This window comes from Andrographis paniculata, unplaced genomic scaffold, assembly GCF_009805555.1.
Source record: "Andrographis paniculata isolate CXL003 unplaced genomic scaffold, ASM980555v1 Contig15END, whole genome shotgun sequence".
NCBI classification, from domain to species: Eukaryota; Viridiplantae; Streptophyta; class Magnoliopsida; order Lamiales; family Acanthaceae; genus Andrographis; species Andrographis paniculata.
In genome coordinates this window covers 1,700,664-1,720,905 of record NW_026137435.1, presented here as the reverse complement: position 1 = coordinate 1,720,905, position 20,242 = coordinate 1,700,664, and the positions used below count along the sequence as shown (strand labels likewise).

At 28.1% G+C, this 20,242-nt stretch overlaps 2 protein-coding genes across 2 annotated transcripts; one reads left to right on the top strand and one right to left on the bottom strand.

Moving 5' to 3' along the window:
• The first annotated feature begins 5,498 nt into the window (after positions 1-5,498).
• LOC127260193 (protein transport protein Sec61 subunit beta) lies at positions 5,499-7,194 on the top strand. The gene is made up of 2 exons (XM_051287905.1): positions 5,499-5,623; positions 6,794-7,194. Exon 2 carries the CDS (start codon positions 6,796-6,798, stop codon positions 7,045-7,047), a length of 252 nt encoding a protein of 83 aa, XP_051143862.1. The 5' UTR covers positions 5,499-5,623; positions 6,794-6,795; the 3' UTR covers positions 7,048-7,194.
• Positions 7,195-12,758: 5,564 nt separating this feature from the next.
• LOC127262737 (GATA transcription factor 4) lies at positions 12,759-13,570 on the bottom strand. Its single transcript, XM_051291545.1, has 2 exons — positions 13,385-13,570; positions 12,759-13,271 (listed from the first exon to the last, which is right to left on the bottom strand). The coding sequence occupies exons 1-2, from the start codon at positions 13,559-13,561 to the stop codon at positions 12,867-12,869; spliced, it is 582 nt and encodes a 193-aa protein (XP_051147502.1). The 5' UTR covers positions 13,562-13,570; the 3' UTR covers positions 12,759-12,866.
• Positions 13,571-20,242: the final 6,672 nt, after the last annotated feature.

Sequence of the window (20,242 nt, the reverse complement as noted above, 5' to 3'; positions counted from 1 at the left end):
TGCTCTCGACCCGCACCCATGACCCACGATCCGTTAAGGATCTGCTTCTTTGTTAGACACTGCAACCGTTCGATTTAGAGTTTTAATCTTGACCGTTGATCTCTTTTGACTTAAGTATATATATATACTAGAACACGCTCTTGCGCGGTATACCGCGCGACTATTCTATAATGTAATGTAGTGAAATATTATTTATTTGAAATATAAACTGTAAAACAAAAATACAATCGAATTATTTGCGCTCAGGTTGGTGGATCAGGTCATTTGGTTTGGTCGGTTGGTTAGCGGTCGGATAGGCAGGTCGGAAGGTCCTCGGTCGGTTGGTCTGGTCGGTTGGTCCTCGGCCGGATGATCAGGTCGGTTGGTTAGCGATCGGATGGGCAGGTCGGAAAGTCCTCGGTCGGTTGGTCTGGTCGGTTGGTCCTCGGTCGGATGGTTAGCAGTCGGACAGACAAGTCTGATGGTCTGCGGTCGGATAAAGTAGGTCGGCTGGTCTGCGGTCGGATAGGCAAGTCAGCTGGTCCGCAGGCGGATAGACAGGTTGCTTAGTGGGTGCGGCCAAGGAGTCTTTTGGTCTAGCGATTGGTCTCTGGATTGGTTGGTTGGACAATTTGAGTTCTGGAACTGGTGGAGGCGTTTGGCGAGGCGGTTGATGTAACCGACCAGACGACGTTTCAAAATGTTTCGTCTTGGGCGGTTGACGGCGGTTGCTGGCAACGGTTCCAAAACGTCTTTTCAAGCCAGTACAAAGGTAAGTTAAGAGCTAAATTGTCATTTTCGAAATGAGGGGCATGATAGAATAGACTTTTCAAGTGACAGATCCGTACAGTCTCGTGTATAACAACATACAAGTTTTAATACCAAAATCAACTAATACATAAGGTCTTGTTACGTACAAAAATAATAATAATAATAATAAAAATAATGGTAGCAGTGTCTTGAAGGAAGGTAGGACCCGAAGTCGGGCAGAAAAGTAGAAAAATTTGCGCTCAGGTCGGTTGGTCAGGTCGGGAGGTCCTCAAGACGGAAAGTCATCAAGAAGGAAAGTCCTCAGGTCGGGAGGTCCTCAAGACGGAAAGTCATGAGGAAGGAAAGTCCTCAGGTCGGGTAGTCAGGTCGGTTGGTTAGCGGGTCGGAAAGTCTGTAGGTCTGATGGTCAGCAGGTCGGACAGACATATCAGAAGGTCTGCGGTCGGACAGTCAGGTTGGTTGGTTAGCAGGTCGGATGGTCCATAGGTCGGAAAGTCTGCAGATCTGATGGTCAGCAGGTCGGACAGACAGGTCGGATGGTCAGCAGGTCGGACAGACAGGTCTGATGGTCAGCAGGTCGGACAAACAAGTCTGATGGTCTGCGGTCGGATAAAGTAGGTCGGCTGGTCTAGCAATTGGTCTCTTGAATGGTCGGTCGGGCCAGTTGAGTTCTGGAACTGGTGGAAGCGTTTGGCGAGACGGTGCAAGACACGTGTCAATAAAAGAGGAATTAGTGGGCAGTTGATGTAACCGACCAGACGACGTTTCAAAGCGTTTCGTCTTGGGCGGTTGACGGCGGTTGCTGGCGACGGTTCCAAAACGTCTTTTCAAGTAATATTTAAGGATTTAGATTTTTTATTTTCAAGCATCTTCAATCAACTTCAACAAAGCAAAGTCAGATTTGGGGATCACCACTTTAAATTTTCAGCATTTTAATTTTTCAGTCAATTTCCTTTTATGTACCGTACAGTGTTTAGAGATTCCTAATCTCATACGCTAAAAAATCAAATTTAAGGTGTTACGTACAAAAATAATAATAATAATAAAAATAATGGTAGCAGGGTCTTGAACGAAGGTAGAACTCGAAGTCGGGCAGAAAAGTAGAAAAATTTGCCCTCAGGTCGGTTGGTCAGGTCGGTTGGTCAGGTCGGGAAGTCCTCAGGTCGGGAGGTCCTCAAGATGGAAAGTGGTCAGGTCAGGAAGTCCTCAGGTCGGGACGTCCTCAGGTTGGGAGTTCCTCAAGACGGAAAGTGGTCAGGTCCGGAAGTCCTCAGGTCGGGAGGTCCTCAAGACAGAAAGTGGTCAGGACGGGAAGTCCTTAGGTCGGGAAGTCCTCAGGTCGGGAGGTCCTCAAGACGGAAAGTGGTCAGGTTGGGAAGTCCTTAGGTCGGGAGGTCGTCAAGACGAAAAGTGGTCAGGTCGAGAAGTCTGCAGGTCGGACAGACAGGTCGGATGGTCAGCAGGTCGGACAGACAGGTCTGATGGTCAGTAGGTCGGATAAAGTAGGTCGGCTGGTCTAGCAATTGGTCTCTGGAATGGTCGGTCGGACAAGTTGAGTTCGGGAACTGGTAGAAGCGTTTGGCTAGACGGTGCAAGGCACGTGTCAATAAAGGAGGAATTAGAGATTCCTAATCTCATGCGCTAATTAATCAAATTTAAGGATATTTTCCATATCTTTGAATTTTACTTTTTGTCTGTTGAAAAAATACATCAACACTTTATTTTCATATTTTACTTTTTATTGTTGAAAAATTGCATCAACAACAATAAAAAATAAAATAGAGGAGAATGTAGATGAAATGTTTGAGATAAGAAGGGTGACCTGCATCTCTTTATGAGTTTTGAAATGTCAAAAATAGGAAGGATATTTCAACTTTGATCATTGTTACGCACAAAAAATAATAATAATAATAAAAATAAGGATAGCAGGATCTTAAAGGAAGATAGACACGAAGTCGGGTGGAAAAAGAAAAAAATTTGCCTCAGGTCGGTTGGTCCTCGGTCGGATGGTCAGGTGCGTTGGTTAGCAGTCGGATAGGCAGGTCGGAAGATCCTCGGTCGGTTGGTCTGGTCGATTGGTCCTCGGTCGGATGATCAGGTCGGATTGGCAGGTCGGAAAGTCCTCGGTCGGTAGGTATGGTCGGTTGGTCCTCGTTCGGATGGTTAGCGGTCGGACAGACAGGTCTGATGGTCAGCAGGTCGGACAGACAGGTCTGATGGTCTGCGGTCGGATAAAGTAGGTCGGCTGGTCTGCGGTCAGATAGGCAAGTCAGTTGATCCGCAGGCGGATAGACGGGTCGCTTGGTTGGTGCGGCCAAGAAGTCTTTTGGTGTAGCGATTGGTCTCTGGATTGGTCGGTTGGGCTATTTGAGTTCTGGAACTGGTGGAGGCATTTGGCGAGGCGGTTGATGTAACCGACCAGACGATGTTTCAGGTAGATTAAGAGCTAAATTGTCATTTTCGAAATGAGGGGCATGATAGACTTTTCAAGTGGCAGATCCGTACAATCTCGTCTTTTCAAGCCAGTACAAAGATAGGTTAAGGACTAAATTATCATTTTCGAAATTAGGGGCATGATAGACTTTTCAAGTGGCAGATCCGTACAAACTCGTGTTTATAAGATATAATATATATATATAGAGGATGAGAGAGAAGCCGTCATGATATACGCTCTCTTCATCTCTCTACAACAACGTCTCTCTCTAGCCTCTCTCATCCTTTCCCTCAATCCATTTTTTTGTTTATCATAGATTGTTAGGATAGATTTTTGTGTGTTTTTCATGTTTTAGGTGTATATTTGTATCGATTTTGTGATTCTGAGTTTGGTTTTGGACTGAGCCATCAAAATCAAATCTAATTCAATATTTTTACTTGATTTCGTTAATAAAATCTTTCTTTCCGTTGATATTTTTTAATAACATAATGTTATACTCCCACTTTACAATTACAACAAAACTATATTTGCATTTCAATTATATTTACACTAATGTCACCAAAATCTTGTTTTCACCTATAAAAGTAATGGTAAAATTACTTTTTTATCATTTACTTTATTCCCACACATAAGGGTGTGCTTGTTTTGAAATTTGAATGGTAAAAAAATTAAATTTAAATAATTATATAATATAATATAAATAAGTATTAATATGATATTTTAAATATATAATTAATTTTTAGTATAATATCAAAAATTTTTAAAATAAGTATTTGATTTTATTTTTTTAGAACGAAAAAAATTGATAAATAGTGAAATTTTTTCGAATAAACACACCATATCCTCCCATCATCCCGGAGTAAGTTTCTTTTTTTTTTTTTGAATTTTTTAATATTAAAACTATATTTATATGTAGTATAAATTTAAAAAAAAAATGACAAAAAATACTTTTATCAATGTTATATAATACTCCCTCAAATCAAATGGCTCGTTTGATTTGTAACACAGTATTTAAGGTAAAAATTTTAAATTAGTTAATAGGATTAAACTATGATATTATTTTATTATATTGTTATATGAGTAATATATTATTGATAGTTTTAATATATATGATTAAAATAAATTTGAAATATGCGTTTAAATATTTTAAATATTATATCTCAATAAAATATATGCAATATGAATATTAATTTTGAGAGAATAAAATTTTAAATAATACAAATAAATAAAAACATATTTATTAATTTATAATTAAGATAAAACTAATTTTATAAAAAGTAAAAGTTTGAAATATAGAAAAAAATATTTGTTTATTGAAGAAAGATAGAAATAAAAGGATTTTGAGTGGATGCTAGGTGATGTATTATATTATATTTTATTAAGTTAATTAAATTGATTTATAGTTGTTAAAGCATGCTTATATTTAGTAAATTAAACTAAGAATAAAAATATGTCAATTGAAGTTGAACGAAAAAAAAAAAAAACAACGAGATAGAGGGAGTATAAATAATAATATTTGTGTAATATATTCTAAATTGTATATTTTTAATATTCCATTCCTCCGGCTCTGTTGTACATAACATCTAAAAATATTTTTATATTTATATAATTTTTTGTACTAATCTCATTATAATAGTAGTACAAGACACTAATAAAATTATTTTTATTATTTTTTCTTAATTTGTACTTAAGTTTTTCATATAATAATTAATTTTAAAAAATCAACACGCAAAAAATAAATGACATCCTTAGAGCCAGACGGGGGTATTATTAAATATGTAATATGATTACTAAACATAATAAATACTTTATTTTAGGACGAATGAAATAAATAAATAAATAACACCTTCTTTCCGACCAAAAGAAAATTATTGTTATTTTTTAATATTGTGCCAAAATAATCATTTGGATTGAGATAGAGAGAATTTAATTAAAAAATAAAATAGAATGTCATTTAATATTGTTTCTAAAATATCAATGAATAGTAAAAATTTTATTCAAATTTGCAACTAAATATATCCTATAGTTATATCGGAAATTTTTGGTATAATTTTTTAAAAATATTATACACCTATTATATATATTCTTTTATAAAATATTAAATTATCAAAGATTTAAAAATTTTCTAATTTTGCATATTATCATACAAGTTTCTATTTTTTATACTCTTAAAAAATATATATACTCCAAATCAAAATACTCAACAAACACACCATTAATCTTTAAAATTTCAATATAGATTAGCCGCAAAACAGATGAGTCAGCATAGCGGTCGACGTGGCTTAAAATCATTGGCTCGTCGATGTGTCCGCTCATATATATATATATGAACTGTAAATTCTCATCAACATCTCGTGATCTCGTCTGAAAACCAATTAAACCCTAAATCGAGAAAATCCATCCTTGAATCAACCTCGAATTTCAGCTCTACGGTGTAAGGTGAGTGACTGCTGAATTTCTGCACTCGTTTCTTGAACTAATTATAGTATTACGGATTCTATAATTTGTTTTCTACGAATTGTTGCTTCTGATTAATGGATTCGTTTTAGTTTTTCCAATTATGTGCTTCAGATCTATTTATTTATTTTTTTAAAGTTTATATTTCGTTTAGTTTGATGCATCTAATCGGTTTGCTCTACTTGAACATGAGATCTGGTGTTTACACGCGGATATAGATTATATTGTCTACTTTTACTTTGTTATTTCTCTTTTGGCGAAGGAACGCTGCGATCTTTTTGTCGAATGTTTTACTGTACCGTTTCCTGATAATTCAGCCGCCAAATTTGAAGTTATTTGTGATAGAACGCTTTTTGCTCTTGTGTGTAGCGGATTATGTTTTTTTGGCATATAATTGAGATATACCATCGAATTGTTCTGGACGGTTTGGGGAATTTGTATTCTTAGTTATGCTTGTCAAATAAATGGTTATTTTTAAGTCATCTGTCGCATATCGCAATATATGTCTTTGAGTTTTGTTAAGTCCTTTAAAACTCAACAGCTGTGTAAAAGTTGGGAATGTAGTTACTCCCTTAGAACATAATGGAATTTGGAAGCGACGTGTTGAAGATAAAAAAATTATTTCTCTGTTTGTAGCAGTGTTTATTTTTACAGATAATCAATTCGTGTAATTGGAATGAATCATATACCACAGGTGATGAAAATTTTGTTATGTTTGTTTGGTTTAGGCTTTTAAAACATCTCCTTCTAAAGGAAGTTTCCTTGGTTTATTATTATTGAATCAACTCCCCAGTCCCTCCCTATCGAATACTATATTGTGGGCTTATTACAACTTGAATTCACAAAACCCTGAATATTCATGAATGCTTTATCTCTTTTGCAAACCAATGAACCTAAGGTTTGTTATCTGCTCTTCGATTTCTTGTTTAATTTCTTCTTATCAATGATTGTATAAAGATTGCAGGCTTTTTGATATTACATTCGCTTCTTGTCACCTGAAGCTGTGATGTTCTGAATACTGAATATTATCTATAATGTATTTTCACCGGCTTATATGTTTTCTGCTTTCTGTGCATACATATATTACATGAATTGTTATCAGTAGCGATTCCTCTTCTTAGCTTGGTTCTGAAGTTAAATTTGTTGCTGCAGAAATGGCAGCAGGCGGAGCCGCACCCCAGAGAGGAACTGCAGCAGCAGCTGCAGCTAATCTTCGCCGGAGAAGAACAGCCGGTGGCGGAGGTGCTGCCGGAGGAGCCGGTGGAACCATGCTTCAGTTCTACACGGATGACGCTCCAGGACTCAAGATTTCTCCCAATGTCGTGCTTGTAATGAGCATCGGATTTATAGCTTTTGTCGCCATACTTCATGTCATGGGTAAGCTTTACTTTGTCCGCAAAGAGTAAAAGATTGGATTAAGCAAAGCATGGGATAGTTGTAAAACTAAAAAAATCCTTCGTATTACCTATGGGACATTTTTCAGTACTTTTTTTTGTTGAATTATCAATTTTCCTTATTGATCTTTAAGAAAGATTTTATATTTAAATTTTCAAGCTGTGTGATGTATCTGTGTATGTGTTTCATTTTTTGAATATTTGCAAAACCTTAAAATATTTTGAATTAAAGTTGCGTTCTTTCGTGGGTTTTATCAGAGTTTTTACTATTTAAATTTCTTTTTTTCCTCTAGGGTGTTTGTTTAGGGGATTTTTTCTCAAATACACTGTTCATCCAATTTTTCCCCCTCCAAAACATCAAATCCAATACCTATTTTTTATTTTTTATATTATACTAAAAATTAATTTTACATTCAAAATATCACACTAACACCTATTTATATTACATCATATAACTATTCAAATTTAAATTTTTTAGCATTCAAACTTAAAATCCAAACTCCCAAACAAATACACCCTAAAAATATTATATTAAACAATTACTTTTTTATTTTTATATTATACTACAAATTTATTTTAAGTTAAATATTGGTTAATTCTTCTAAAATTTCTATATCTCAATATATTTTCTTGTTCAGTACTCATATACAATTTGATTCCTAACAATTCTCTATTTGTAAATTTACCTTTAAAATTCCTATTATACCCTAAATATATCTTTTTATTTATCTTATTATCATACTCATATCAACCCTTACAATTATTTTATTTATTCAAATTATTCTTCCGTCATAATTCAATTTTTTTAATTTTTAATTTTATTCTTTATATCTAATGATCGATAATGAAAACTGAATTTTTAATTTTCACCGATAACAAATAAAAATACAAGTCTAATTGAAAAAATTTCTCTCAACTAACTTATCATCAATTTTAATGACAACCGATAACAAATTTTCCTCAACCACCGACAATGCAAGCTCCAACACTAACTCAAACCACCCTAACCACAGTAGCTCACAAACATCACATCGAAATTGAGCAAACACCCAAGTGATTATGTTGATTTATGTTAGACATCTAGGTAAAAGATTAATTTTAGTTTTGAGAGTAGTTATATTTGCATTTTTTTATAAACACAAATAAACTTACAAGAGTTATGCCAAAAAAAAGTAAACAATCGCAACGGTAAATTGCATCAAATCGAAATGAGGTTATGATGTTTGTACTTTTCATATGAGAAAAATATACTTTTTAAAACAAAGTTATGTACTTTTTGAATTCATTTTAATACTTTATTGTAGAACATCTAGTATTTCTACATGGGGAATGTTTGTTTGAGGGTTTGAATTTTGGATTGAGATTTGAATAGTAAAAAATTTGAATTTGAATAGTTGTATGATGTGATATAAATATGTATTGATGTGATGTTTTGAATGTAAAGTTAATTTTTAGTATAATATAAAAAATAAAAAATATGTGTTTGATTTGATGTTTTGGGTGGGAAAAAATTTGTGTGAATAGTAGAAATCCACACAAATCCTTCAAACAAACACACCCATGGTGTTTTAAATACCTATTTTTTTCTTATACAAACTTTAGTCGGTCGAAACAAATTTTTTAATAAATATTTTACATAATGATTTAAGTATTGCCCTTACTTTTGTTTATGTGGTTGATTTTTTATTAGTTTTTATTTTATTCACCATAAGAAATTTTTTTAAAAAATAAAGATCAATTTTATGAAATTGAGGAGAATGATTAAAATAGTTAATGGAAATAAATAAGGGTATTATGGTCTTTTGAAATAAATAGAGAGCCATAAAAATATATATATAAAAATAGGGAATAAAGAAGAAGATATTTATATTTATGGAGTAAATAAGAATTTGTAATAAGAAATAAGGATTTTATTGGAAGTTGCCACATTTATATCACATCAAACAATTATTCGAATTCAATTTTTAAATCCAAATCCACAAATAAACACTATAATCATATTTTTTAATTATATTTTAAAATTTAAATTTATAATATTTTAATCTTAATTAAGTTATTTAGTTATTTTCTAATTTTATTTTATAATTATTTATATTATACAATAATTATTTTTATTAATATATTTTTAATTATTTATTAATTATATTTTATTTAATTCTCGTATTTACAGTAATGCGTCCAAATTATCTAGGATGGAGGGAATATATATATTTTTCTTATTATAAAATTTTTTAATATAATTTAGATGGGATTACAAGGATTGTACAATAAAAAGATGATACTGTGCACTTATGACTGTAAGTTCGTGGATTTAAACTATTGTGATTTGTTTTGTCGGGCTTTTATATAGTTTGATTTATTTTGTCAATCTTAATTTGTTTGCTATGGAGTTTGGCCAAGGGTTTATTAAAACGTATTCGAAGAATAGTGACCGCAGGTACATTAAAAAAAAAAAAAAAAAATCAGAGCTTTAAAAGGTTATGCTTATTTTTTTAAAAAAAATTAATTAATTAATTTTTTTAAAAAATATATTAAATCAAATACTTATTTTTTATAATATATAAAAAATTAATTTTTCATTCAAAATATTATATTAACGTATATTTATATCAAAACAAATAATAACTTAAAATTTAACAATATAGTATTATTTATAAATTCAAATCCCTAAACAAATACACCAAGGGGTGTGTTCGTTTGATGGATTTTGACAAAATCCCACTATTCATCCAAAATTTTCCACCCAAAAACATCAAATCAAACACCTATTTTTCATTTTTTATATTATACTAAAAATCAATTTTACATTCAAAACATCACATCAACACCTATTTATATCACATCATACAACTATTCAAATTCAAAATTTTTACTATTCAAATCCCAACTCAAAATCCAAACCCCTAAACAAACACACCCCAAAGCGATTTCAATTCTGAACTCGTCGTTGATGATGTAAGTCTCAAGGTACAATGGGTTTATTTGTTTAGCATTTTTCATTGTTTTTTTTTTTTTTTTTTTTAATGTGAAATATAAAAAATGATATCGATAATATATACTTCCTCCGTCCTATAATTATGTATCCGTTTATTTTTTGTACGAAGTTTTAAAAATATTAGTATTATATTGGGATGTAGTAAAAATAAAGTAAAAATAACTAAAATAAATTTATTAGTATTATGTGATATAAATATAATGACATTTGTGTAATACTATATTGTAAGTTGTAAGGGTATTTGTAATGTTATGTAAATAGTATCGTTACTAAAAAATGCAATGGATATTTTGTTATTTAAAATTTTATTTTTTTAAAGAAAATATATCAATATTGAATATATTTTTTTAATTAAATCTAATTAATTATTATGATTAATAAATGTTAACATATTTTTATTTGATAAATTTTAATTAAATATAATTATTTAATAATATTATTAATAATAATTTAATTTTGTAATGATCTTATAATTTATCTAATAAATTACAAAAATAATAAAAAATATATATATATATAATTACTAAATATGTAATTGAATTTTAGAAAAAAAATTAAAATTAAAAATAAAAACATAATAATAATAATAGTAAAATAATAATAATCATATTAATAAATATTTGTTACTCCCTCCGTCCGAGGTAATTTGGGCGTGTTACTGTAGACACGGGAATTTATGTAAAGTATGATTAATAAGTAATTAAGAAGTGTATTAGTAAAAATAATTATTATATATTAAAAATAATTATAGATTAAAATTAAAATACTTAAAATACTTTAATTTAGATTGAAAAATTATAAAATATAAAGTTTAAAATGTAATTAAAGTGTATAATTATATTTTTAAAAAAAATAAGAACAACTTATATGAGACAGACGAAAATAAAAAATAAAGACAAATTATGTGGGACGGAAAGAGTATAATTTATAAATTAAATTATTATAATAAATACATATTTATAAATATATATATTAGATAAAATTATTATTATTTAAATTATTTTAAAAATTGATAGATAATATAGATAAAAAGAAAATTAAAATTTATATAAAGTGTTTCTTTGATGCGAGTATAAAAAGAGATGAGTTTCTAGGATGAAGTTAGTGGTGGAAATAGGCGGCTGGCCTATTTTAAAAATATTTGGCCTAAGCCTAGCTTGTAGCCTGAAATTTTTTTTTTTTTTAAAGCTTGAACCTGCCATTTTTAAAAGTCTGACCTGGCCTATAAACCTATTCAAAAGACTATATAATATTTTTGTTTATTTATTTATTTGCAAATTTAGTATTAGAAAAAAAAAAAAGTACATACAATTATTTTATATATATAAAAATTTAAAATTCTATTTTTTATAATAAATTTATAATTGAAATTATTTAATAAATATTATTATTAAATAGAAAGGTATTTTTAATATATAATAATAAAAATATATTTTATAAAATAATAATAATAAATAGGCCGGCCTGTTAATTAAAAAGACTATTTTTTAAGCCTAAGTCTGTTTTATTTAAATAAAAAGACTTTTAATAAAATTTTGACCTGCTCCTTTTATTAAATAGATCAGGCCAAGCTAGACCTTATATAGGCCTACGGGCTTGGCCTATTCCCATTCCTAAATAAGGTGCTAGAGAGAATATAACGTGGAAGAGAAGAGAAACGGAAGAAACTCATTAAGAGTTTTATGAATGCGGATAGTCTAAGTTAACCAAACTTGCTACTCTGAGTAGCATTATTTTTGTATTTATTTGTAAGTGATTTGGTTTTTTTTTTTTGGTAATTTTTTATACTCCCTCTATTCTAATATAATAGTCTTGTTTACCATTTTTATCCGTTATAAAACAATAGTCTCATTTTCATAAATAATTATATCACTAAAAAACTTCTTACTTTTTCATTATTATTCACAATTGCCATTACTTTTTACACTAAATACACTTATAGTGGCAAAAAAATCTTTTACCCGAATTTTTTACCCACTACCAATATAATATCAATATTCCTTAAATCTTGTGTCAAACTCAACCCAAACTATAATTTTGGGACGAATGAAATATTATGTAAGTCTAGAAATAAGAATAAATTACATAGTGTAATAAAATAATTTAGAAAGTATGATAACTATTGAGACAAACTCTATAAAACATTGGATGAATTTTTTATATCCTTCAAATAAATTGATTAATTGTAGGACTTTTACTGTCCATTGAACAAGTGATGCTGTGTATAAATACATATGGGATGATATGGGTTTCTTTTATTTTGTATTTTTAATTTAAATAATAATTATATGCGATATTTTTATATTACAAACGTCAATTTTTTATATCTTAAATAAAAATTATATTTATTATATTTTTATATATTATGCTATATATTTATATAAAATATGTATATATTTTATAAAAATGCTACTATAATCATTATATATATAATTAAATTATATTTTCTTTATTTAATACTATTGTAATTAAATTATAAAAATAGTCAATAATATTATTCTTTTCTTTTTTTTTACTTATTAAACCATAAAAGAAAAAAATATATATTTATTTTTACCTATAAATTATTTAATTAAAATTTTATTTTAAAAAATAAAATATCAAATAAATATTATTAGAAAAGCAAATATAATATTATATATTTAGTAGAATTTTTTTAAAAATATCTATTACTATAATTTATATAATAAAATATATATATATATTGAAAATTATTTAGAAACCCAACAGTATTTGAAAACTTTCTTATATAACTTGGAATACAAATGCATCCTCTACAATATGATTACTGATATAAGAAAATCTTGAAATGACTATTTTACCCTTCCTTCTCCTCCTACTGTTGAAGCATCTCCTTTTGCCGACGAAGTTCCAGAACCTTCCGATGGGAGTTCGAATGCTGAGTTAACACGAAAGTCGGACTTGCCGCTGGCCGGTACTCCGGGACCAAGCGCCCTGACTTGTACCTGACTCCGCAAGCATTGCAAAGTGTCTTTGGCCCTAAAGGCCCGGACCTCCATTGAGGCGTTTTCTCGGACGCGCAGTGCGTGCATTTTCTTGCTATTTCGATGCCGAAACATTCTTTCCTATTCGCAGCACCGCCTTCCGACATTCGGCTGCGCTTGCTCCGAACTCGTCCCGTAGTATTTCCTAATTGAAAATCCGTAGAATCACTCGGCATATCAGTAAATGAGTCATCCATGTATCTCGATAGCCATTCCAATTCAGCTGCATCGTCGATCTATAAGAAATTTTATGAAATAATTGTTAAAAATGATATTTATAATAAATCCATATATATTTTTGTTAAGAGAATAGAATTTGAATTCGATGGAGGCAAATAATTAAACTAACCGGCATTGATAGAAGATCGGTTAAGTGAGAAGAATCCTTGGTTTGCGACGATTTTTCAAAGGAATTTCCGGCAGCTGCAGCCGCGGTGGCAAGCGGGGACTCGGCTGCGACGGTGGCGGCGTCGACTTCGTTGAGAGGCAAGTTTAGAAAATTATCTACAAATGTATCCATTTCCATTTTATTTAGAAAGATGTAATAACATATAGACTCTAGTTTCTCTTATATAATGAAATTTTAAAAATAATAAAAAATAAAAATAGTAAAAAAAAATTAATTACGATAATATTATTTGACGACTACGAACCAACCTACAACAAATAACTGTACCATTCAATGACATTAATTGCAATAATATTATTATATTATTCTCTAAATTTAAAAATATTTTTGCTACCTCATTTAGTAAAAAAATGTATAAAAATTTTCGACATTTTTATTTTTTCACATTAAATAATTATATTTGTAATTTTAAGTAAAAAATAAATTTATTTTGGTATGGTATATGATTATTTGAAATGGTTTAAAAATTATGTGTAATTTTAAGACAATAGATTGTTCTTTTAACAAAAAAAATACATATAATTTCTCGAAAATATTAATATACTATTTCCGTCCGGTTTCAAGGCTCCAATTTATTTTATGCGTATTGATCTTTAAATATTAATTATTATATCAAACTGTAGTATAAATTAAAAAAAATTACAAAAATACTTTCATTAGTGTCTTATAATACTAATAGAATGACATTTATATAAAAAAAAAATATACAAATATAAAGATATTTTTAATGTTAAGTACAATGACGCAAAATGTAAATGTGACTTGATGAAAAACTGAGAGAGAAGTATCATACACATTCATTATTTTATAATTTTTACACAATTTTTTATACATCACATTAAAAATACTCATTCAAATTATCTCACAAAATAAATACAGTTTAGAGTTTCCTACCATTTTCACAAACTACGAGTGTATTTAATTTAAAATATTTCAAAAATTTTACAATATTTTTTCATATATTACTCCATATAATGCAAATTATAAAAATTATTACAAAAAAATATATATATAAAGTGAAAAATAATTTAAAACTAACAAAAAATTGCCCCCTCGCTTAATTACGAATAATTATTTAAATGGCCAATGGATACTTAGCATATGCCTTCACGTGCATCATTTTGACCTCTTACTAATTTATGCTATAGATTTGCGGGGCCTAATTAATTAATTTGACAATTTGGGTATTTATTTATTTATTTATATTGGGAAGTATTTACATATTTTTATATTATAGGTGTGTATGAGCATGAGCACGAGCGAAACTACATGGGGCTATGGGTGACTTCTCAACACTCAAAATATATGTATATTTTTTTATATAAAAAGTAATATAATTATATATTTTATAGTAATTTATTCCTCTTAATTTTTTATTTTATAATATAAAAAATTATAAATTATACTTTTAGTTTTTAAAATTTATTTTTTATAGTAAAAAAATATTAAATCTTACTTAATTTTGTTGAAATTTTTCTAAAATATTTAAAATTTTCAACTTTTTTTTTTAATTTTTGTCAAGATGTACATACCATGAATAAAAAAAAACCACATTGAATCGATTAAAAAAAAAAAAAAATCGATTTTACCTCCCCAAATTTTTACAGCTGGTTCCGTTACTATGCATGAGTGTGTTCCCTTCATTTATTTATATATGACATACTCTCTTCATCCGTAAAAATTAGCAGTTCATTCGGAGTTGATGCGCAAATTTAAAATATATAGTATATAACTTTTATTGAAAAATAGAAAAATTAAAATAATAGTTTGATGTGTTTTTGAAAATTTAGTTAGTGATTAGAAAAAATGAATGAAAAAAAATATAATAAAGATAGTGGTATTTTTTGTAAATAAGTGATGAATGAAGTAATAATTAATGTTCTTTCCTACTTTTTCAGATATAATAATGGACTAAATTTAACGGACTGAAAATGAATAAATAAATTAAATTTTCGAAAGGAAAGAATATACTCACTCCGTCCCAGAATTATAGTTTGAGTTGTATTTGACATGAGATTTAAGGAATATTGATATTATATTGATAGTGGGTAAAAAATAGACTTTTTTGCCCTTGTGAGTGTATTAGTGTAAAAAGTAGTGGCAATTGTGTAATAATAATGAAAATGTAATGGTAGCTTTATAGTAATATGATTATTTATGAAAATGATAATATTGTTTTGGGACGGACAAAAATGGTAAACAGGACTATCGTATTACGACGGATGGAGTATAATATATATAATACAAATACGACACATTATATAATCTCATACAATATATATTTGATTTTAGCGTATAATATGATCATGTACAACACATGTTATAAAAGTATAAACATCTAGCATATGTTTCTATTTCACACCGCATGCGCTTTGAAATAAAAATATGTGCTATGTGTATAGTATATCTGTATTGTTTTAAAAAATCAGCACAATATTGATTTATTTAATTAAATAGGGTAACTACTCCTATATATATATATATATATATACACACACAACTGTTAGGGTGCACATTAATTTGAAATAATCAATATTTCATCACATGACAAATCGTATATGTTGTATTGTATAGAAACATATGTCTCGTGGATTATAATTATATTGTATAATCTATTTATATTGAGTTTACTTTGTATGAAAAAATTACAATACATTTATATTTTAATAGAATATATAATCATATGATATAATAATTCAATGTTTACTATAACGAATTGTTGTACTCTCTTCGTTCCAAATCTATAGTTTGGGTTGAGTTTGACACGAGATCTAAAGAATATTTATATTATATTGGTAGTGGGTAAAAAGTACATATAAAATATTTTTTTTCACTTGTGAGTGTATTAGTGTAAAAAGTAGTGGCAATTGTGTAATAATAATGAAAAAATAATTATAGTTTTATAGTGATATGATTATATATGGAAATGAGACTATTGTTTTGAGATTGACAAAAATGATAAACATAACTATTGTATTGCGACGGAGGGATAATAAAATTATAAATTTTGCTTAAAATACCTTTAATTAAATAATAAAATTAATAGTAAGTTATGTATTAATTATAGATTAAAATAGTCTTTCTACATTAATTATATCTTAGTATTGCTTAATACTACCATATATAAGAGAATAATTAATAATCATTTATTATAGAATTATTATATCGGGTTTTACTTAATCTCAGAATTATAGTAATACATAGTGAACACATAATTAGATTGTATAAAATAATATTATTCATACTAATCATTCAATGTAAACACACTTGTGCTGAAATCAATATATATTGTATTACATAAAATTATATATTGTATTAACGTATACTTTCGGATATGTATGGTCTTTTTTGTAATTATGTATTATCGTATTAATTTGATCCAATAAGCACAATAGGCAAAATGCATATATATATATATATATATGTATACTCCTTCCGTCTCGTGAAATTAGTCCACATTTTCCTCTTTTGGCCGTAACGCGAAATCAATCATATTTCCTAATATAGTAATAATTAGTAAATACTAATTACGTTACAAATTTAATTATATTTAATTCAATTACTAATACTCCTACATTTTTTTATTTGTTTTATTGTAAATTTAAAAGTAGGGCTATAATTTTGAATAATAAATATAAATATTCAATATGATATAAATAAATGTTTATATGATATCTAAAAATTTTAATTAATTTTTGATATAATATAAAAAATATTTGATTTGATATTTTACGATTGAAATTTAGTTAATAGTAATAGATTTGATTTAGAATTTGATTTTTATATTTCATTAAAAAAAAATTCATTTATCACTATTATTAAGAGTGAAAAATATCAATTTGCTCAAATAATGCAAGTACTGTATGAAAAAATACTAAAGTGTCAAAATTATTGTATATCGTAAATTTTTATATGGTATGATACCATACTGAACATTTTCAGTACGACAATTGCACATACTTTTAGCATTATTGGTATAATATATACCGAAAATATCAATACAGTTTGATATTTTAGTATTTGATATATCGGTCTATATCAATAATTTAGTATATTAACTAATCACACTAATTAACTATATAAATCAAATTTTTTAAAACTTCGCGTCAAAAAGAAAGAAACGCGACTAATTTCGCGGGACGGAGAGAGTATTAAAATTGTAGCCCATAAATTTGCCACGAGGATACATATATTGAGAGGAGGTCTCTAATACTCCCTCCGTCCACACACAAACTAAATATTTATTGAGTAGTTAAAAATAGTGTAATGATATTTTTGCCCTTATTTTTTGGTGTAACAGTAATGATATGATGTAAAGTTACGGTATTTGTGAAAAAAAATGAGGTATTTAATAAAATGTTTACTTTGTAATTGGACGTCCCAAAATAAAAATATGTATACTTTCTAGCTGGACGGAGGAAATATAATATTACTATTATAATTATTACAGCACATTTGGTATTAATTTTTATACTATATGAAATTATAATGAATCTTTATTTAATTTTTTTTATTATTATATTATTTAAAATAAGTATGGTGTAAATACTTAGAATAATACTTACGACGAGAACTCTTTTGTTATTATTATAATTGAGGCACGTGAAAGCATGGAGGATTTATGATCCCCAAGCTAAATACACGCCACGTGCATCTTCACGTGCCCTACTTTAATTAATGATTAATAATAATAATATTAATAATAAAATAGAAAGAAGCTCATGCTCAAAACTGTTAAAAAAGTCGAGTAAATTCGAGTATCTATTGTTTGAATTCAATTTGAACATATTATAAAGATTGAAGAAAAAATTGTTGGGATTTTTTGTTGTTTAAATCAAATTCTAATGAATCTTTTCATAAATAAAATAAATTGACTATCAGATAAAAATAATAATAATAAGTTGACTCACTCCTTAACTCAGTCTACTAACCCTTAACTATAAATCTAAGCCCAATTTCTATTAGTCCATTAATTGGTGTGTGAGTTAGTTTAGTGATATAAATTCACAAAAGTTGTATCAGAGCCCGATAATTAATTCCGAAATTGAAAGAATTTTTTTTGTTCGAGTTTGATAGGAATCGATCCGTGGTAAAATATTAATCCCTGATCGCTTTATTTTCGATATATAATTGTTTTTGTTGAATCTAGTGATTAAATAATATATTGAATTTCTTGGTGTTTGTTGATTATGCATTTTTTTTATGATTAGATTGAATAATCTTGAAATTGATTTTTTTTTTTCTTGCGGTTTCTTTTTTTTTTTGTGAAATTTTTTGGGATTTATTTTTGTTCTTTGATTATTATATCTTTATTGTGTTTCTTGGTTATGTTGACATCTTTGTGAAATTTTTTGTGCTAGTTATTTATAGTAGATGCATGTTTTTATTTTATTTTTTTTGTGAGATAGAAAATGCATGAGGTATTAATTGAAAAATGCCTAAAAAGAATGTATAATTGGAGGATAATAATAAAAAAAAAAATTAGTTTTGTTGCATTGTGTAATTTTTTGGTAAAAATGCTTGAATTGATTGCTTGTTTTGTGATTGTGTTCCTGAGTATTTCTTGTGATAGGGTTCGGTCGGTCGAACTAGGTGCTTAGTATGTTTCCTCTTAGTTGCTTAATGTTTTTTAGGGTTAGTTTTCTTCTTACTTGCTTAGTGTTCTTTTAGGTTTTTTCCTAGGTTGTTTAATATTATTTTAAGTAGAATGTCTGAGTGGTTGAGTCTCCGGAGATCTTAGTGGTAATTATCGATCAATTTAGGTGTTTAGGCGTAGGACTTTGTGCTAGAGCCGTACAGTTTAGTGTCTGATTTTCTTTGTGTCTAGTGATTAGTGTTCTTTAGTTGATGTCAAATAAGGTGGAGTTCGTGTTGTGTGATTCTAAGTTTTATAATCGGCATGTGATTGTTTTCATTTTGTGATTATGCATGTATGTTGCTCAATTGTGTAGTATATGTTTGTACAATGTGTTAAGTTGCTATGTGATCTATCTAGGTGCGTATTAGGATTTATGTGTTCTATGTGTGATGTATTTTGTCTGCGTTACCGTTTGTTCGTTGATACAGTGAGAGACAAAAGACTTTGATGAAACTCATTGGTACAAGGTAAATCTATATCTAGTAAATAGTATTTTAAATTTGGTTAAATCACGACCAAAATAGATGAGATATTTTGGAAATTTTGGTCATTCGAAGTCTAACCTAACGAATTCCTCGATGAATTAGATGAGTCGACTAATTCCTTAGTCTGCCCAACAGATCGGCCCAATCCTTTTTTAATCCAAACCCTTTAGCCCTTAACCATAAACCTAAGCCCATTTTTATTAGTTCATTAATGGGTGTGTGCATTAGTTTAGTGATATAAATCTACAAATAAATAAATATAATTTTTATTTATTTGTATCGTTTAAAATGTTATTCTCAATATTTATATTACATACTCCTATATTTTATTAAATTATTTAAACACTAATTCTATTGTATTTTAATCATATATCAATTATAATTTTAAAATTACAATAATAATATTCACATAAAAATGATAAAATAATATTTTTAATTTAATATTATTAATTAATTAAATCTCATTACTTTAAATATTGTGTCTCTAATGAAAAAAGTCATTTTAACCGAGACAGAAATAATACTATTTTTTTATTATAAAATATAATGTCACAATATTATTTAAACAAAAAGTCGAATCTAACATCATATTTCAAATCACAACCAAGAAAACTATTCATTCTAATAAATTTATAAATTTTATAAATAAAATAATATGTATATTAATAGTTCACA